Below are 22,125 nucleotides of genomic sequence, written 5' to 3'. Positions count from 1 at the left end.
CTTGATGGAGAACGGTGCATTGTGACGTCAGAAGTAACGTAGAAAAGCGTGGAAATACAACTCCTTTCCTACATATTCACTTAAGTGAAATCAGTAAATTGAACCTTCATGTCGCTTCACCAGAGAGTGAAACATTTTTTTAAGTTCACCACAGCAAAAGGAACAAAACACTTTATCCACAAGGCAAACAATACGCTATTGGCGGCATTTTCGTGTTTACATGTTCTGCACATGCGCAGTGGCAAATGAAGGACAACGTCTTACACCCTCGAGTCTTTTAAGTATTTGGACAGGTTTTGGTCTGATTTTTCGTAATTTTACACACACACGATAACAATGGTTTTGAAATGAAGCATTTAAGATCAACTTTAATTTATGAGTTATGCGGTTTAACAACAACAACAACAACAACAACAACACAAATGCATTACATGTGTAGGAATTACAGAGATTTTTTACACAGATCCTCTATATTGCAGGCTCAAATTGGACATTTGATTAATAAGCACTTTAATGACACAGTTTGGCCTGTTTCCCAGTAATTTCATGAAAAATTAAGGATGTAAAAGGCCGACCAGAGGTGGGAAATAACGACGTACAAATACTTCGTTAATGTGCTTAAGTAGATTTTTCTGGTATCAGTACTTCACTATTTATTTTTCAGACAACTTTTTACTTTTACTCATTACACTTTTACACACATATCTGTATTTTCTACTTCTTACATTTCAAATCCAGGCTCGTTACTTTGGTTTTAATCTATTATTTTGGCGAAATGTCAATATTTGCTAATTTCGCTGCACGCCGATTTCAGCCCATCAACCGATTCTTTATACGCGTCATTTCCTGTCATTGCACAGCTTTTTCAATCTACAACTGGTGTATAATGTCCTGGCTCTCACACACCACAGACGTAGACTAGTTTATGAAGATAACAATGAGCAGTCAGAAGGCAACAAGAAGTCTGGGGTTAACGTGGATGAGACAGAGGGAGTCAGTGATGTAAACATGATTGAAAAACAGAGACATTCCTGATCATCTGACCATCATCTTTTGTTTGCTGGTGTTCTATATGGTGGACAACATTATGAATTTGTTTTGTATTAATATATATATATATATAAATATATATATATATATATATATATATATATATATATATATATATATATATATATATATATATATATATATATATATATATATATATATATATTAGGGCTGTCAAAATTAAAACGGCTCCAAATATTATTACCATGCTATTAATGCATTTCTGTTTGACCATTTTTATATAAAAAAATATATAAATTATAAATATATAAAATAAATAAATAAAGTCCAACAAAAAATATTTGTTATTAGTAAACATTTTTTTTTTTTAAAGTGTCAAATCAAACACCAAAATTTACCATGATTCACACAATTAACCCTCTGGGGGTCGACAAACGCACCGAGGCGTTTTGTGTTTTGTTTTTCCTCATTATGCCGAAACGAACTTAAATTACTGTATTTTATGATCGTACAGAGAAGAGCAATACATAATTCGAATCTGCAAAATGTCTTCTATTTGTATACACTCATAATAACAACAAAACGCTGTGCTTTTGTAAAATAAAGTAAACAAACAGGGGGCGCTCTCTGCCGTCTCTGACATTACCCCTCACAAACATAAATAAAACAACCTGAATCTCAGTGAATATTTGCCTCAAAGACATAATAAATATATGTATAAAAAGCTCAAAATGTCTTTTAAATAAAAAATATTGATAAAAATATTTTGTCTTCATGCTCTATGTTGAGTTTGGTTTCACTTATAATAAACATACAATTGCATAAAGCATCCATATTTCTCCATGTCCATGTTGCTTAGAGTATTAAAAACATAAAGTATTAATATATGGTACATTTAGAACAGATAGAAATGTGCGATTAAGTTGCGAATATTTTAATCGATTGACAGCCCTAATATTAATATGACTTGATGTCCAGTTACCAGTGTGACACTAAAACAGGTAATAATAATGGGTTAAGTACATGTCAGAGCCCAAAGTTCTTTACTTTAACTTGAATTAAAAAGTATAATCAGTACTTTAACTTTTACCAGAGAATTTTAAAACATGAGTATCTGTACTTCTACTTAAGTGAAGGATGTGTGACTGATGAATTTGCATTTACTGGTTTTCTTTAACTATGTGGTATAAAGAGGTGTCAGCGAATAAAGGAGGCTATTTATGGCTGGAAAACAACAATAAAAAAACAAAACCAAACAGACGTTTTTAGAGAGAAAGCTGAAAATTTTGGTGTGACCATCTCAACAATTTACTACATTGGAATGCAATACCAGAAAACCCTGAAGACCATGGAAGACAACCATTGCAGAATTATTTCCTTAATGAAAAAATCCACTTCACAACATCTAGCAAGGTAGCATTCTCAATGAGGTAGGCATATCATTGTCTATAATCAAAACACACCTTCATTTATATAAATAAAGATGGTTTACCTTAAGATGCATGCCATGAATAACACTCAAGAACAGAGAGCAAATAACCTTCCCAGTTTTTGGAAAGATAAAAAACAATGTTTACTTGTACCAAAATGATAGGAAGAGAAGAGGATAGAGAAGGAATAGATGGGCTCATGATCCAAAGCATACCACGTTATTCATCAAACATGGTGTAGGAAGTGTTACAGCATTGGCATGCATGGCTGCCAACAGGAAATGGTCACTGCTGTTTATTGATGATGTGACTTCTGGTAGTAGTAGGATAAAGAATATAAAGCTATACTTTCTGCTCAAAGTCAGTCAAATGCTACAATGGGTAATGGATAATGACCCAAAGTATACATTGAAAGCAACTCTAGAGCAACTCAGGATTTGATAATGTTCATGTGTTCAAGACCTTTACATACAAGTATTAAAAATAGTCCTTATAATTATTTTTATTAGTTCATTTAAATTTGATCCTGTGTAAATGGATTAGGTAAAAATGACTGTAAATTCTGAATAATTGATGAAATAATTTAATTTAATTGTTGAATTGAAGCAGAAAGTCTTTTCTACTAATGCTTAATTTAAATTATATTTTGGTGGCATACAGTGGAATGTTGTAGTAACACTACAAGGCCTTGGCTACCTTGGTGACATTGGTAATACCTTTGAGTTTCTTATCCATGTTGACAGGATTGCATCACACAATTCAGATAGATTTTTACAGGTGCACTTTTAATTTTAATCAATTTCCCATTGTCTTATATCCCGTTGGTGTCATACTAGATTCGGTCCCAGTGATTGGGAAATCGACTGAAAAGCACTGAACTCATTGTCATGCTCATAGAACCAGTTTAAAATTTTGCTTGTCATAGTTAATTATCATGCAGGAAGAATACATTCAAAGATGGGCAATTTGTGTCCATGAAGGGATGCGACAACATCATGGTCAGCAATAACAGTCAGAGAGTTTGTGGCCTTCAAGCTGTGATTGATGGGTATTAAGTGGCCCAATGTGTGCCTAGAAACATACCTCATACCATTAAACCATTTCCACCACATGGACTGTTGGCACAAAGTAGGTAAGGTTATTCATTATTCTTGCTGTTGATGCCAAATTCTGTCCCAACCATCTGTCTTGTACCTCAGCAGAAATAGAAGTTCAATTAACCAGGCCATGTTTTTTCAAGCTTTAAGTGTCTAGTTTTTGTGATTCACTTAAAGCCTCAGCTTTCTGTTCTTGGCTGAGAGAAGATAACCCAACATAGTCTTTTGCTGTTGTAGCCCTTCTGCCTTGAGGTTCAATTTGCTATGCATTCTAAGGTGCTTTATGTAGACTTTCTCATTAGCAAAGTAGTTCTGAATAAAACCTATGGAATTTTGTATGAAAGTCCTGGGAGATCAGCAATTATATAAATACGCCTATCTAGCATCAACAATCACTCCATGGTTATAATTGCTATTGAATTTTTTCAAAATGTAAAGGTTGTTTTGATCTTTACTGTAGGGATGGGCAAATGGATAAAAAAAAATGCATAACTGTACTGGAATTTTCAAAACTAGTGTGTATAATACATACTTAACACGAACAGAAAGTTTAATTTCTTCTTGTGCTGTGGCTCTGTTCATTCAAATAAATAAGCATTCTGTCCCTCAGATCACTGCATCATGCACCAGTGCCAATTGGATCCCACTACATGTGTGGTTTTGACATTGGACCTTCTGGAGTGTTTAAAGGCTCTGGCATGGAGAAGCTGATGTTGGATCTGTGATGATTACAAATGTTAAACTCAGTAGCTCCTAGTTTTATAACCATAAAGACTGTATAAGACTGTAGAAAGATCATTACTTATAATCTTATACTCCAGTGCTCATGTTAGTTCTCACTCTCCAGTGTTCTGTATTATTGAAAGATTTATGATCAAACTATTGATGTCACCCAAATGAGGATGGGTTCCCCTTTTGAGTCTGGTTCCTCTCAAGGTTTCTTCCTCATAACATCTAAGGGAGTTTTTCCTTGCCACGGCTTGCTCATCAGGGATAAATGCACACCATTCACCTTGACTGTTGATTTCTGTAAAGCTACTTTGAGACAATGTCTGTTGTGAAAAGCGCTATACAAATAAACTTGACTTGACCATTATTTATTTATTTATTTATTTATTTATTTATTTATTTATTTATTTATTTATTTATTTATTTATTTATTTATTATTATTATTATTATTATTATTATTATTATTATTATTATTATTATTATTATTATTATTATTATTTTAACTATAATAACTATTAAATCTGGAGGGATTTCCCACTGACCACCAACCTACCACTGACCATCTATCTATCTATCTATCTATCTATCTATCTATCTATCTATCTATCTATCTATCTATCTATCTATCTATCTATCTATCTATCTATCTATCTATCTATCTATCTATCTATCTATCTATCTATCTATCTATCTATCTATCTTCCAACAATGTCAGTGTGATTTACACATTTGTTATTGACTTATCCCACCACAACTTCCACAGTAGGAAGTAGGTTCAGAATCACATGATGCCACAGAGTTGAATGCACTGTCATTGTCAGGTGGTTTTAAAGGTTAATCGAAACTTTTTAATTTTGGTTAATTCAGAGATCTGAATTTCATAAAATGGAGGCAAAAATAGTTTTCACAAAAAACATATGATATTTCTAAGCACAAGCACAAACTTCAAGGCAAGTTAATGAACACATACACTATTCATATGAAATATACATACAGTCTAATGAAATAAAATTTCATGAAATAAAACAACATAGCATGTAAAAACAAGAAAAATATTGTAAACAAAACGGAGCAAAAACTAGAACGTATGCTTCAGTCACAGTGACTATTGTTTGTTAGCAGTGACTAAAATTACATTTGTATTAAAATGTATGAAAAAGGAACTCAGTAAATACAATTAGAAGCTCAGAAAATCAGAAATATCAAAAAAGCAGGTGCTTTCAGGAGACTGAGAATGTAGGAAAGTAGGAAGTAATCTTTCTGTCATCAAGAGGTGCCTGTCCAGTTTTATTAGTGTTTTCTGTGAATAAATGCCTCATTGTGAGAATCTGGTAAAGTTATTTCTTTGGTGCAGAAACCAAAGGCACTACTCTCAATGTATATGTAGAAGCAGATGTAGTCTTAACAATGCTCAAGTACATGTATAACTGCATAGACAGTATAAAACAGCTTGGGGTGATCCAACACATTCATTCCTATTAAGTTGAAAACTTTATGCATGAACTAAAATGTTGCAATAAAAGTGAAGGAACATTTGCAATATAAACATTAGTAAAAGTCTATTGAAAAAATAATAAAATTAGAACCTATTAACTTCAATTATGCACCAGAAGAAGGTAATGCCAAATACCTCTATGTTTCAGTAAAAGCATTGAGATCATGAGCAAGAGTTGCCAACCCATATTCTGATGATCACATTCTCCCCATGTAGGTCCATGTTTCTTCCCACAGGGTTGATAAATCTGGCTATACTAAGCTGCCCCCAAAGTGTGACTAAGTGTGTGCATGGTGTCCTGTAATGGACTCTCTGGAAAGGGTCCAGGATCAGCTCACCTCTGACCTGAATAAAGTAGTTACTATAGACGAATAAGTAAATGAAGAATATGGAATATTTCTGCTACTGTTCGAACATGTGTATCTACAAATTATTGAGCTAAAAGTTGTATTTTAATATGTGTACAATTAAGGAAGCAAGCTTGAAACTCCTTTACACTTCAAGGGGCAAAATGAATATGTGATAAATAATCAGAGTTGTGCATCTTTGCAACCGCAATCAAATATTTGCGGAAACAATGTAAAATACATAGATTCCTTTTTTAATTATCAATTGACATGTTGACAGGAGTACATGATCTTCAAACTGAAAAAATACAGTCTTTATTCTTCAGAATTTCACATTTGGTAAAAAAAAATGGCACACTGTAGTTTTCTGATTCAAGTGAAAAATTAGGAAAATAAAAGCAAATACTGATTTTTCATTGAAAAGTGAGCTAGGATGATAGATTAGACAGCAAATATTTTATTCTGAAACAAGTGTAATTGGAAAGACAACAACAAGAACAATAAGTGCATTATTTAAACATCATTACAAAGAAGAAAAGTGTAACAGCATGGATCAAGGGTTGGCACAGGACAAGTAAATATGTTTCAGATTAGTGTCATATAATTTGAAAGTCTAAATGTCCGTATTGTCCACAATAGCAATAATAAATTAAGGATATTTAATGATGACTAGGTTTAGAGTGCTTCTATTGAGCCCTTAATTATGTTTCTTACTGTTAAATTGTTTTTGTTGCTCTTGCACTTCTATATCTACGCTTGCAATTTACATCAGATAAAAGTATATGCCAAATGATCACCTGGGTTAATAAGAACCTATTTGATTAGGTTTGGCATCATGTGAATTGTTGAATGAAAAATTAACCCTAGTATTTTAATTGTAATTATATAATGTAATTATATAATATAGCATTTGCTACCATTTGTTTCTGTTCTTTCTGTGCCCATAATGTTTTCCTTCATGTTCTCCAGTTTTCTCCCACCTCTCAAAAACATGCTGGTAGGTTGCTGACAAATAACCAATAGGTGCACCCACAGGATATTCATAGTGAATGAATGAATGAATTAATTAATTAAACAATACAGTAGTCTGGCAACATTCGATAAGTTAACCACCTAACTAGTTGGCTTAACTAACATCAATGTTCCCTCTCCAGCATTAGATATATTATGTTAAATGCCAGCAAGCTAACATTAGGTAAACACTATTATTGTGTAATCAAAATCAGTAGCAAAAGTTGCACTATAAGTAAACAGTGTAGGTAAAAGTGGTAATGTCATATGATCAAGCTGCTCCTTGTTGAATGTTATTTATTTCCATTTTAAATTTGTTGTTTGGGAAATGGACCTACTAAAATACTAACAGACATAAATATACAACAACTAATCTTCCATGCGACTGCAGATGGAACAGAAAGTACACCCTAATGGAAAATGTTTTTTTTTTTTTGTGTAGTTTTATCTGCAGGTTTTAAAGAATAAAGTCATTTAAAATGAGGATAAACTATGACATGATGTTCCTGTTGATGTCATAAGAGAGTCTTCTTTTAGCATAAGCCGCTTTCTGCTGGTTGGAGGTTGGAAGGTTTGGTGAAAACCTCGCCATGTTGTGTTTGCGACCACCTGCGACCACCTGAAAGAGAAAAATCACCATTTTAGTATAAATCTGCATATTACAGCTTTAAAAGTTCAGATCAAGCCACAAATATATTTAAAACTGCGTATGTACAGGGGGAGTGGTGGCTCCAGCGGTTAAGGCGCTGGGTTGCCGATCGGAAGGGGTTCAAGCCCCGGTATCGCCAAGCTGCCACTCTTGGGCCCTTGAGCAAGGCCCTTAACCCTCTATGCTCCGGGGGTCCCTTACGAGGGAAATATCAAGGTCCGTGACGTCGAAGTGACGTGGGGCCGCCTTCCCATGGGCTCACCACCTGCAGGAGGGACCGTAAGGGACGGTGCTGTGGGGATTGGGCAGCAGTCGAAGGCAGGGGCCCCCGCGACCCGAATTACGGATAAGCGGGAGAAAATGAATAAATGACTGCGTATGTACTTGTAGTTATCATCCAAATAATTTAATATAATCTTAAATCATCTTAAAACAGTGAGTGTGTTACAAGATTTAATATAAATATTTTGTTACAAATATGTAAATGAAAAAGTTGTGTTTTTTCCAATGTGCTTAAAATAAACAACAAATGAACGTACTGGTTTCGGGGTCCTCAAGTTCAATGACTGCAGAAGAATCTTTCGGGAAAGAGACTCTGAGACCTTGTATTTCACACCAATCATGCGGTCCAGATCTTGAAGGCCATCCAGTAGACTCTGTTTCCTTAAAGATCAAATACATCTAGTTTATACATCACAACCTTTAGTAACAGAGAAGCAGTGTGTGTCAGGCAGAGAATTGATTAATCACTGAGACACAGTTTAACTAGTCAATCAGTGCATTTTTTTTTTTTTGTGCTAACAGTCTAAAATAGCCTATTTTTGGCTTAAAGGAGTGAAACCTGAGCTGACCAGCTGAGCTGTTATATTATATACCACTATACCACTAGTTTAGAATTTACTAGAAATTATTGTAAATTGTTATACTACAAACATGATGCAATACTGCAATGTTAAGCCTTGCCACACGAGGGCATTCACAAGGTGGAGCCAGTGTAACCTAAGAAAGGGATATACTGTAGTACCATAGCACAACATAAAATCAGCATGTGTTCTGACCTCATGGCCATTTTTCATATTATTGCCTCCAAATACACTATGATCCTAAACAGGATAAAGCAGTTACTAAAGATAAATTAATTATATATAGTTTATAATTTTTTTCTTTTGAAGATGATTTTGAACGTTGTTCATTTCGGTAGACTGAAAGCACTGTTTTGATCACTGAGACAAAAAAAATGGATACACTGGCTACAGTTGTATTGCTGTAATATTTAAAGTGCTAAATGGTGAACACTACAGACATTGGTCAAATTGAGTCAAGTCTAATGGGGGGTCCCCAGTTGTGGTAGTGGTGGTGGTGGTGGTGGTGGTGGTGGGGGGGGTCTTTCTGTTAGAATCAACTATTTGCAATGTAACACAAAGTTTAAGGCCTGTTTAAGGACATTTTTTTTATTAGTTAAAATAACAAAAGGATAGCAAAACATCAGGCAATGTCAGGGAAAGAATACATGTTAATGTATTAGTGGTCTGTATGATTTTGTCTGTGCTTGCCTTCCTGTCTTTGTTGCAGTTGACAGCCGATGGCCATCTTTTGAGTGCAAAAAGATGAGCGTCTGAGCGTCTGAGCAACCCCAGCATAAACTGACCTATTTATTCATTTACAAATTACCCCTCAAAAAGATCATTCATTTTCTCTTTATTACTCTCCATTTCATAACTGGCTTCACCTAGTGGCACCAAACAAGCAGTAAATAATATCATGCGCATGGTGGTTTTTAGATGTGGGGGTGTTTGCATTTTAAAGAGACATGACAACTATTTAAATAAACATGCTTATGTCACATGAATGATTGTAAATAATTACTTATAATTACTTAATAATAAATAATTACTTGGTGATGGGGAGTCCCTAATGCCGGATCCCCCCAGACCCCCCTTAATTCGAGCACTGACTACAGACACAATAAAATCTTAAGCTCTAGCTGAACTTTGCACTACTGGAATACTTACAAAAAAATTTACGTCACTGTCAAATAAAATAAAATTTTTTTAAATATACCCATTTGTATCAGGCAAGCTGTCTGTTGCAGGACCTCGCAGCAGCTCTGTCAATGTGGGAATGCTGTCAGAATCTCCACAGGAGGACTTTAAACACGGAAAGGCCTCTAAAAACACATTTGGCTGCACACACAGATGGAGACCGACCACAGCCAACAAAGAAAAACGGTAGATAAACATTATGTTTATAATTCTTGATAAATGTATGCATCTTCCATGAATAAAAGGCTGAAGACTAAAATACAAGAAAAAAAACCCAATCTTACTAAATGTGCCTAGTGAATAGTGTGTGATTTGAGACCAAACATTTATGGTATGTGTGTACATGTGTAATCATTTTAAATAAATACAGTCACAGAAAAAAACAATATACACACCTTCAGTTCTGTTTTTTATTCATCAGGGTCTGAATAGCAATTGGGTGGTCCTTAGTACCTTCTATAAACAATTAGCTTCAGGAAACAATGATGACAAAAACCCTACATCCCTACATATTTTAATATATGGTGATTTTTTCCTGGAATAAACCATTATTTAGAAACCAGGTGGGAAAAGATGCTCTTATTTAGAACACTTTTTCATTTCTTTGATGTTTAAGGGCATTTGTTTATGCACAGCTTTCTTCAGATCATAACACAGCATCTCAATAGGGTTGAGGTTTAGAATACAGAGCTGTAAAACAAAGCCCAAATCATCTCCCCTTCACCACCATGTTTGACCTTATGTTTTATAAGAGGGATTTGTGGTGATATGATCAGCTTGCTTTTCACCGAACATGGGATGAAATATATCAACCATAGTCTAATCAGTCTAAAGGATATTGCTCCAGATCTTTTGTGGTTTATTTAAATGCAAGAGAATGGGCTTTTTCCTATCCAAACTTTCATGAAAAAATGGATGTGCTTTCATGAATGCAAACATTCAGTATACTTACAGAGGCCCGTAGGTCACATGATGTAGCTCTTGTGTTTTTTCTTTATAACTCTGAGCATTAAACAGTATGACCTTGAACTGAATTTGCTGTGATGCTACTAGAAAGATTGGCAATGGTCTTGAAGACTCTTGATTTGTAAATCTCTCACTGTAAAATCACATTCCCAGATTGATGAGCAGCAACATTTGCTTCTTGGAGACCGTAGCTAATCTTGTTTTCGCATAATGACACAACACAAAATAATTTTTAGAGATGATTGACACTTGGCTGCCAATTTCTGTTTGTTTAAATTCAAAGTGCACTTATATTTCTAAATGTTGGTTTACTTTGGGAAATAATGGCTTTATATTGAAATAGGAGTTTTGTTGTCAAATGATTATTTATTTGTTTTTATAAGGTGGAAAGGACCACATAATGTGTTTTAGATCCGTCATTACTGACGGATCTAAAAAAGAAAAAATATTTCAGCAAAAACCATTTAAATAAATGAAACAGTGCATTGCTTCCTGCTGTTTATAGGGCTGTGTATCCTCAGACTGGTCAGAGTGTTGACCCTTGTTCATCACCAAAAATGCCTGTAATAGGCATGTGAAGATCAGAACTGGAGTGTAGAGCAATGGTAAAAATGGAAACAAGCTGCACTTTCGGAAAATGGCAAACCAACTGGAAAACTTGCTGGAAAACCTTGGGTCCCAGTATTCATGTGGATGTTACTTGTGACAGCTTGGTGCCAGATCCCACAGCTTAACACTATCTCTACCTTCAGAAGCTTTTGGGAGTCCATGGCTTAATGGATCAAAGCTGATTTAGCAGCAATGGGGACCTAAATGATATTAAGCAGGTGGGTTTAATCTTATGGTTGATCAGTGTAAAATTAGAGGAGGGTGTGCCTTCTTTTTTCCATGACTGTAGTTAATCAGATTTACACCTACCACAGTATTAAGAGATGAGTGTGTGAGGTGCATGTTTTCCACTGCAGTTGAAAACCAGCACTCCTTCTCTGCTCCTTTGCTGGCTACTTCCTGCTTGAAGGCAGTCCATATGTCCTCTGATTGCTTAACTGACAGGTCTCTGGTCCAGTCAGACATCAATGACAGGGGTTCATTTGAAACAGAGGAGTTTGTAATGTCTGTTGAAATAAACAGAACTGTGAGTAAGTTTCAAAACCAAAATTTGCTTTTAAACCTTAGGTAAAACACGATACAGGTACGACCTACGACCTATGCAACTTATGACCATTCGACTTTACGACCACAATCGCTAGCCACGGCGTATGACAGTGTGTACCAGCTTCCGGAATCATTTCACAGTACTGTACATATAGCCTACTCTACTTACGACCAAATCGTGTTACGACCGGTCTGTCAGTCCCAATCGTGGTTGTAAGTCGGCGACTACCTGTAATTATTTTTTTTTTTTGTGTTATAATGCTGTGTAAGCAAATAGTTGTCATTATGCTATTTTCATGCGCTTTGTTAAATGTTCAACTGTTAAAAGGATACAATAATTTTCAGCAGTGGCTTATTGTCATAACTGATCTCCTTTAATTGACCTTATTGAAGAATCCTGTCTTTATTTACTCTGTACATACCACATGCCTCATTTAGCAGACAGACAAACAAACAAAAAACATTCCCACTGCCCTGGTGTCTATTTGTTGCCTTAAATTTGCTACTAGGGTTGCAGCTATCAATTATTTTAGTAATCAAGTATTCTAACGATTATTCTATATAAAAAGTACCTTTTCTTTATTAAAGAGCAATTCTAATCATACAAGATAAAATAAGACAGGTCTTTCCAAATTCTAATTTGTTCCATTTTAAAACAAAATAAATTTTTCATTGCTGAATTTGCATACAGGAATATTTGTAAGAACTAAACCCCAGTGCATTTAATAGCCATATTACATCAAAATGCAAATTACAAATATATAAATAAAAAATATCATAAATAAAAAAATATCAATCTATTTCAAATCACTTAACACTCAACAGTTAAACACACTGTACAGTGTTTTCTTTATTTTTTAGGTTGCAATTTTTTGTAATTTTCTTTGGCCTGAATTTTCTCCTTGCCCCTTGATTTTTCCTCCATGTTCCACCATTTTTCATTCTGCATTGTTTACCTGTCCAAATCGCTTCAGAGATTAGTGGGGACACCAAGTGCTCTGTGTGTAGTTAACTGGACAAATAAATTGCCTCAATGCTTTTTTGTATTCAAATTACTCAAGCTACTCGAGGAATCGTTTCAGCCCTATTTGTTACTTTAATTTTGTACCAAAACCCATAAGGCTAAAGTAAGAAAGAGGCTTTTTACTTGTCTCATAGGCATTACAGCACAGTGACATTTTTCATCACATATCCCATCAAAGTTAGGATGCTGGGGTCAGAACTCAGCCTTGATGCAGCACACCAGGAGCATATGGGTTAAGGGCCTTGCTTAAGGGCCTAAGAGTGGCAGCTGGGCAATAGTGGGGCTTGAACCCCCAACAGTCCAATCAGTAGCCAACAGCTATAACCACTGAGCTGCCACTTCCCATACAGTAACAAAACAAGTAATCAAAACATGAAATGTTCTCCAGTTTTGCCAATGACAGCATATTTGCTTCAAGTTGGCTCAAGTAGGCTTTTATTGTCAATTTCAAGCATATAATGAATACATTTTTAGTGCTAATCAGACAAGAATGGGTCCCCGTTTAGTCTGGTTCCTCTTGAGGTTTCATCCTCATACCATCTTGGGGAGTTTTTCCTCGCCACTGTCATCACTAGCTTGCTCATTGGGGATAAGCAGTCCAGTTCCTTTGTAATGAGTGGTTAAATGGCTATTGAGTTGTCAAATAGCTAATAGTCATAAAACAATGGATTGTGCTGACAGGACACAGCAAGCAGGTGAAACTGATTTTGTTTTAAAAAATAAGCTTTTGATACTCGAAACCTCTATTGGTCCCATTTCCTACAAAGTGGCTTTGTGAATGTTTACAATTTATATCACCCCACTTCAAAAATAAATAGGCCACTTCATCCTTAACGTAACAACAAATTCTTCTTTGACTTCTATGTGCCATGTAAATAATTCTTAATAACACACATATGTAAAATTGCAGAATCCATACAGATTCAGTATACAGTAATCACAGTTTATCGTGATAAAATTGCTATATTATGTATACAGTAATGTACTGTTTTAACATTTTACTAAATTATATAATTAATAATTATATTTGTATTTATAAATTTCATTATTTCAACATAAAACTCCATAAAAAAAACAATTCCAGAAAAAAAGAGACCAGGAAAATCAGCGAACAAATTAATTATGTGGCAAATGCAATTCCGCAATAAACCGGGGGCACAAGATTGGAACCGATAAAGCGGTGGATTACTGTAATTCCAAATTACTGCTTTATTTAGTTTTTTCTTTTGCATGACCTTCTTGAATGATTCAACAACTAAACATGTTCAACAGTGTTGAATCTGGTGTAAAGCAGATTATCTAGATAAAGCTCTTGTGTACAGGGCTTTAATTGTCTTGCAATATGCAAGTAATGTTTTGAGCAGCGTTTTTTGGGGGCTACTTAATACAACACGTTTGCTATTTATCAGTAAATATAATACATAGCTAGCAGTCTATGTAGAAGCCCATGAGCAAGTATTGTTCTAGAGAACTTGAGGAGTTCTATAATCAGTCACTCATACTCATTCATAGCTTTAGGCACTGTCACTTTATTGCCAGTGTAATTTCAATTTGCTGACATTTATTTTGCTGTCTGGTTACGATGCTCACTTTGCTGAAGTTTGTACTGCACTGCCACTTCAATTCACCTCAAGGTTGCTCTGGCAATGTTTACACTCTACTGCACACTATTTGTACTGCTCTGTGCCCTATTAGCACCTGCACCAATGGTCAAAAATATCCATCACTGTGACATTTGAGTCTTGCTTTTGTGCAGGCACAACTATCTCAAAAACAGAGCCCACAAGCAGCTTACACAATACTTAAAAGGAGATTGTAAACTTCCTTTACTTATTGGCTGAGTTTGCTGCATACCGCCACCTAATGCTGCTTACTACAAAACATTTATTTCTATGATATATACAGTATTTAGTATATACCATATTCACTATTTGGATTGCACATGACACTTATTTATAGACACAATAAGGTAAGATTTTCCACAGTGCTCTTTGTATTAGCTTGACTAATTTGAGCTGCATCTAGTATAAGGCTAAGAGGATCACAGAGAGAGATTGAGAGAGAGAGAGAGAGAGAGAGAGAGAGAGAGAGAGAGAGAGAGAGAGAGAGAGAGAGAGAGAGAGAAAAAGAATGCAAGTGCTGCATTCCCAGTAAATTTATGAGAAGTGAGGCCTGCAGGAGTCCAGGTCAGTCTAGATTAATGTTAGTCTTAATGAAATAGCAAAAAAAATCCCTCTAAATCTGATTTATATTTAGCATTTAGAGTACTGAGTAGAATAGGCGTTCAAAGCTCTGACAGTCCAGGTGCAGAAAATAAAAAATGTTTTTGTATTATTATATTATAATTATATTTTGCTATTTTCCCATAAATGTGGCAATTTATTATAAGAAGTCAATACTGTACAACCTTACTTTGAGTTGAGAGCCAATAATACACAATTATAAAACAAAACATGATGTTTATAGTGACAAATACTCAGATGGACAATGTATCTAGCAACAAATGTGTTGCTATAAAATCTTAAAAGACAACCTGGGCCAATTGGACAGAACAATTCTAGCAGACATAACAAGTACTGAACACCACAGGAGATAAAGTCTACCATAAAGTTGCACTCACCAATGCCAACATTCTTTTCACAAGGCACTTTTTTGAGCTCGTTGAATCCTGCATTCCAGATCTGCTCATCTCCTGCCTTTATAAAAATGCCAAATTCATCCTCATCTGCTTCATCCACCACTCCAAGCTCTTCATCTGCCACATTCTCCTCTTCCTGGCCTCTCTCTTGCTTTTTGAACTGCTCCAATGCTGGTTTTACTGCTAATCTCATACCCTCGGTCTCCTCTTGTTTCTGACTACTTATGGCTCTGAGGGCAGTTGCATTTGTGGTGGGGGCCGGATTAGACGACGACGTAATAGCATTAGCAACAATGAAAAAGCCAGAACCTTGTGATAAAGAATTAGCAAGCTCCTCAAAAGTCTCATTTGTGGCATCCAATTCCCCTCCCTCCTTGAATGTCATATTTACTTCCATGATTACTTCCTGATTTTGATGAAAACTACACACTGGTGACCCCAAATGCTCCTCTGCTGGTTCTTTTAAATGATTTACTTTCTTCATTTCACCAAAATGGACAATCTTCTCCATTTCATTATTCAAGGAACTCTCATCTTTCCTATTCTTTATCTCTCTTTCCACTTGTGAAACCGTTAAAAAAGTATCATCTGAAAGGTTGCTGAATGCAGGGTTTATAATGGCCTCCTCAAAGTGACTATTAGTTCCATTCGTCTTATTGGTATCCGCTGAAACTATTTCAGACTCTACCCCATGCTGTTTAGATTTCTCCATATCAAATTCACTGGATTTATTTAGATTTCTTTCTGTTAAAATGGTGTGTGTGGTGTGATTATGGCTAATGGTGGATAAGATTCCATTTTTCTTATGCATAACTAATCCTGGACTATGCTTTTCAGAGTATGGCATAGCACTTTCCTTGGATTTTAATACATGATTCAGAGTCACTTCGGCTATAAATTCACTCTCATTTTGACTCAATTCTGTGGTATTTTCTGTGCAGTCGCTGGTAGAAATGGGTATGTCTTGATCCACAAAGCTATAATTGAGTTTTGGGCAAGAGGCTAGTGTTGTGTCTTCTTTCACAGAAAACTGTGACCCATTTGCATGCTCTTCATCATTGTTAATCGCTGTCAGGGCACTTTTTGCCTGTAGGCACTGTGTTATGGAGCATTTGTCCAAAAGTTCCGGTTTCATAGAGCTGTCTCCCTCTTTATTCTCAACCAATGAGATGTTCTCCATGGATTTAGGCCTCTTGTTAGACTTCCTCCATTTCCTGACAGGTCTGCCATCAGAAATTCCAAAGCCATCCTGACTCCCTTTTTCAGATTTTCTTCCATCCACTCTGGTCCCCACAGTACAGAGGTAATTGCATCCTTCGGCATTGAGAAAGAGGCATCGAGTTTGGGTTTGTCTGCCTCCATCAGAGTCCTTTAATGTGGCCACAGTCACTAGAGCACCAAGTCCTCCTTGCCTGACCCCAGGTGTATGAAATGGATGTGTCTTCCTATGAATACTCCCGATTCTACTCTCATGAGCTGTGTCAGATGCTTGAGAAGCAGCTGCAGTTTTTCTCTTACTTCTTGAATATCCTCCACTTACTGCCCAGGCCCTAAGACCTTTAATTAGTGGGATTGCGCCAAATCCGAGGGCACTGCTGAACGTCGTACCATTTCGCCTGCAACCATGGAGCAGCTCTCTATGGGCCACATCCAGGCAAGGGTAGTTATTGTTGTTGTTGTGCTGTAGCATTTTATTTGTTATTGTTCTGAGGGGTCGGTTAAGTGCTGTGGGAAGAAAAGACAAAAACATTCGACATGCCCAATCAAAAGATAATTTATAATCGAAATAATTTATTGTCAACATTTAAGTGATATACTTTTTGAGATCATCACTAGACCATCACTATGCAACACTAGGCTCTTATTAATTTAAAAAGTATATTTGTAATACAGTGGAACCTCGGAGCTCGCGAGGGTTAGGAACCAAGACCGGTCGCGAGTTCCGAATTTTCGCGACCTTTTGATACGCCCCTTTCAACCCAGTAAAAACCCAAAGAACTCTATACGAAATCGATTTAAATGAGTAAATAACACTATTTCACTCCATAACACTTAATTATTAGACTATTTTAACAATACTTTATGTAAATTAACAGCAATTACAATGCTTAATTAAAAAAAATAAAGTACAGGTACAGTAAAGTATGCTGTAGAGAAGTACAGTATAATAATACATTATAAAAATAGTTTTAAAGCATTTTTTAGACAATTGAGATAAATTGAGACAATGAGATAAACCTTGAGATACACTTCTCAATGAGAATGAGACAATGAGATAAACCTTGATTAAAAATGTTAAAACTAGCGTTTTGAGCAGCTCGCGGTTGCTCACGAGCCGATCTGAATGAGAGTCGCTAGTCGGAATGAAAGTCGCGAGCATGCGAGGTCGCGAGCGCTGAGGCCGCGAGCTCCGAGGTTCCACTGTATATGTATTTTTGTAAAGCTGCTTTGGGACTCATTGTTAAACATTCTACTAATAAAAATTTGTATTTAGTTGAATTCATACTGAGAACATAGAAATATCCCATAGTCACTGATGCAAGCAATGTCATTTTAGTAAGCTGAAGCTATACAATCCTTCACACCTATGAAAACAATAAACAGTATTACAATTAAAATAAATGTATGTGCTGCCATTCACTGATTTTGTAGCTTTGCCAAGATGAGGCAGTGTGAAATCATGAAAATGATACCAAAGAATCTACCGGCTGCAGCACTATACTTCTGTGTTTCTCAGCTCAATTATTATAATTATTATTATTATTATTATTATTATTATTATTATTATTATTATTATTACCATTATCATCACAAATACTGTAATGTTTTTTACTTGGGGATGACACTATACAGTATAAGTATATGCACTGTGTCATAACCTTTTTATTCATTCAGTATAAAACAATGTAAAGGCAAAATGTATTTTAAATGATCAAATGAAATCAAAGAAAATGACCATTTCATGCTGCTGTGTTCCCTCTTTAAAAAAGAATGAACCTCTGTAAAAATGAACAGTATTAAATTTATTATTTAAAATATAATACAAAAATGACATTTATACTAAAATAACATTGTACAACATTAAAATCTAAAAGGAAATTGAATTCTTTAAAGAGGTTTGAAAGCAAAAACTCTAAGATCCATTTGCAGAAGGCACACGCAGCATTGCACCTGCAACATACACTTAGACCACCTACAATGTAAGTGCAGATGGGCAGTAAGGGCTCCATTTTTGTGATGATGTGAGGATGGAATGATGTGGTGTACGGGGAAAAAAAAAGTACAATTGGCACATTGTATATTTTTATTCTTTGTTACCATTGAGGTGATAACATGGCACAGCGTGGTGCAAATACATTTTTAGTGTTAATTAAATAATTTAAACATAAAGTGTGATATGTTATACAATCAAATCAGTGCAGCAATGTCTGCTTTAATTAAAGGAATAAAATTATATTTCACATAGCGTATGTTTTTTTATTAAAATAATTGGCCTGTGTCTGTCACAGATTATATGTGAATATTATATTGGCATAATAAAGCACAGCTGGTTTTATTCTGTATCCTCATTACAAAACAGATTCCTGCTTTGATAAGCTTTATAAATATTATACAATATAATAATAATACAATAATAATATTGTAAATAATAATACAATATCCTTGTTAGAATCTATAGTCTCGCCTTGCAATCAAAAATATAGAATAGGTGGCTATGGAGCCTCAAATGGCTATTTAACAAGATATGACTGTTACGTATTTCTGTTGCACGCAGTGATGCTTCTGTGTCAAAGATTAATTATATAAGCCTGTCATAAAAAGACACATTATAAAAGCTTCATGTGTGAGCAAGACTTTAGCAGTTACAGCTGTTTTGCTTGTTCTAGTTAGTATTTGGGTAAAGTAGATTATGTAAATTGAAGTGGCATACATGCTTAGAGAAAATCTACAAGGTTGGGTTGTTGTGAATGTGCTTGAAATGAGAAAAAGTCTTATGCCTGCATCTACGGTATAGGTGATATCACAAACGTTTTCGGATGAAAATAAGTTTGAACATCTCATTAGATTGAATGATTTCCAGAATGTTGTGTCGGTTTTTGCACCATTCCCCTCAGAACAGTGGAGTACAGTAAAAAGCAAAATATTGATTTTCACCAAACCAGTAAGTATGCATTATGCCTATGACAGGCCATAGGAATAGGGTTGGAATGTAGACACCCTCATTAGCTTATTGTGGGCAGACCACAATGGGGAAAACCTTTTCATTTCAGCATGACAGTGGCTGTAACGCAATGGCCGGATGTGGGCAACCCACAGTGATCGTACTTGAGATTCATGTGGGATGCATACAGAAATGTGGGCTGTCCAGAGTAAATTCTGGTTGATAGTTTTGTTATAAGCCCTTGTAAAGAGCTGGGTAAGACTGAAGTTGACTATTAAATTAAGCTTGTTCTGGCATGAATAAATAGCCCAAAAAGGTTTCATGCATCACAGTAGATGATTTAAAGATTTTGAGATTATACAACTCAAATGTAAAAAGGATTTACTTTTATTTAGGTAAAGGTATACAATTTTATTTAACAGCATATTGAATTTAACATTTCAGCAATTGTATTGTGTGTGTTATCTCAAGTTCATAAATTCAAATGGCAGGTATGTTAAATAAGGATATACCGAAAATACTATTTTACAATAATAATAATAATAATAATAATAATAATAATAATAATAATAATAATAATTTATTAATATTTAAGTTAAATGAAGCTGTAGCTGTTAATTCACTGGGAAATTGTAAAATATTTTTCTTTTTTTTAATATATTAACCCAGATCTGCGCTTTTAGGAATTTCCCTTCCATACACTGAATATAATAATAATAATAATACTAATAACACTACTACTACTACTACTACTATTACTACTACTACTAATAATAATAATAAAAGTAGGATAACGTTTAATATGCGACATATTGGGTTTGGGGACATGTCCATCAAATGACGTAATAAATAATAATTATACACTAAACTACAATTCAGACAATGGATTACTACCCCGTGTCTCCCTTTCTTACACACACACACACACACACACACACACACACACACATTTGCACACGATGAAACACATGATGATGAGATGCATGGATGCTGCATCAGGATACAATAGGCGATGAAAGATTTCCCAAAAATGCGCATCAGGCTTCATCAAGCCTCATTACCCCGCGCTCAATAAGAAAAGATGAACACCGATAATCGATTCATTTACAGATGTCAATGTCTTACCTCGATCTCGATGCCGTGGCCATATTTTTTCTTTTCCACCAGCAGAATCTGTGTCACGAATCCCAGTGATGATTCAGATGGCCGCGCGCGTTGGAGTGACGTCTACACTGTCTAATCTACACCTGATTATTGGACACGTCCCAGTATGTACTCCATCAAATAGTAAAAGGCACATATCCAAACGGGTTAGCGTGTATAATTATCCTTTCGATAAGGCGACACTGTCACACCACCATCAGGTCCCGGTAGTGGGATGCAGCGAGCCTATAGCGTCTGGATATAGCGCAGTATCGCCCCCTCTCTGACAAGACAAAAACCGAAGCCTACTGCAACACACGCAGTAATTCAAATATTAAACGTTTGGGAGCCCTCTGGTGGAGAAATATACAGTTTCTCACAAAAGAGAGTACACCCCTAACATTTCAGCAACCATTTTAGTATATCTTATCAAGGGACAATACTATAGAAATGTGCAGCTTGTATAGAGGTACAGATTTACTGTCCTCTGAAAATTACTCAACATACAGCTATTATTGTCAAAATAGCTGGCAACAAATGTGAATACATCCTGAGTGAAAATGTCAAAACTGTGTCCAAAGTGTCAATATTTGGCACCATTGTTATTCAGCACTGCCTTAATCGTCCTGGGCATGGAATTCACCAGAGCTGCACAGGTTGCTGGGAACCTCTTCCACTCCTCCATAATGACATCAAGGAGCTGCTGGATGTTAGACACATGGCGGTTCCCCACCTTCCACTTGAGGGTGCCCCACAGGTGCTCAATAGGGTTCGGGTCTGGAGACATACTCCGCCACTCCATCACCTTCACCTTCAGCTACATCAGCAGGGGAGTTGTCATCTTGGACATGTTCGGGGTCATTATCATGTGGGAAAACTAACCCAGCCATTAGGGTTGCACAAGCCAGTGCACTCGTAGTGCCGGTCCCAAGCCTGGATAAATAGGGAGGGTTGTGTTATGAAGGGAATCCAGCGTAAAAAATGGCAAATCAAATATGCGCATCACGAAAGAGAAATTCATTCCAGATCGGTTGAGGCCCGCGTTATCAACGACCGCCACAGGTATCGTTAGCCAACAGGGTACTGGTGGAAATTAGGCTACTGTTAGCCGAAGGAGGAGAAGGAGAGGAGGAAGACGTCTACAAAGACGCAGGAAAAGGAGAAGTGTAGAAGAGTGGAGGTTAGGGTTGGTATTTTAAATGTTGGTACTATGACTGGTAAAGGT

General features: G+C 35.8%; 2 protein-coding genes across 2 annotated transcripts in view; one reads left to right on the top strand and one right to left on the bottom strand.

Annotated features, from left to right (window-relative positions):
* The window catches only part of LOC310732301 (uncharacterized protein), a 160,980-nt gene that overhangs the window by 29,950 nt on the left and 108,905 nt on the right, over window positions 1-22,125 (top strand). The window lies entirely within an intron of this gene.
* LOC310732326 (uncharacterized protein) lies at window positions 6,548-21,219 on the bottom strand. The gene is made up of 6 exons (XM_083552722.1): window positions 20,883-21,219; window positions 15,578-17,320; window positions 11,697-11,893; window positions 9,832-9,953; window positions 8,310-8,433; window positions 6,548-7,740 (listed from the first exon to the last, which is right to left on the bottom strand). The coding sequence occupies exons 2-6, from the start codon at window positions 17,283-17,285 to the stop codon at window positions 7,612-7,614; spliced, it is 2,280 nt and encodes a 759-aa protein (XP_083408848.1). The 5' UTR covers window positions 17,286-17,320; window positions 20,883-21,219; the 3' UTR covers window positions 6,548-7,611.

This window comes from Silurus aristotelis (assembly GCF_946808225.1).
Source record: "Silurus aristotelis genome assembly, chromosome: 10".
Taxonomy (NCBI): Eukaryota; Metazoa; Chordata; class Actinopteri; order Siluriformes; family Siluridae; genus Silurus; species Silurus aristotelis.
The sequence above is the reverse complement of the archived record's forward strand: the minus strand, read 5'-3'. Positions and strand labels throughout refer to the sequence as shown.

Excerpts from the sequence above, each read along its gene's own strand:
- LOC310732326 (XM_083552722.1), bottom strand. The coding sequence starts at position 17,285 with ATGCTACAGCACAACAACAACAATAACTACCCTTGCCTGGATGTGGCC. Across the intron at positions 8,434-9,831 it reads AGCTTGCCTGATACAAATGG|GAAACAGAGTCTACTGGATG; the intron begins GTATATTTAAAA and ends TTGATCTTTAAG. Across the intron at positions 7,741-8,309 it reads ACTTGAGGACCCCGAAACCA|GTGGTCGCAGGTGGTCGCAA; the intron begins GTACGTTCATTT and ends TTTCTCTTTCAG.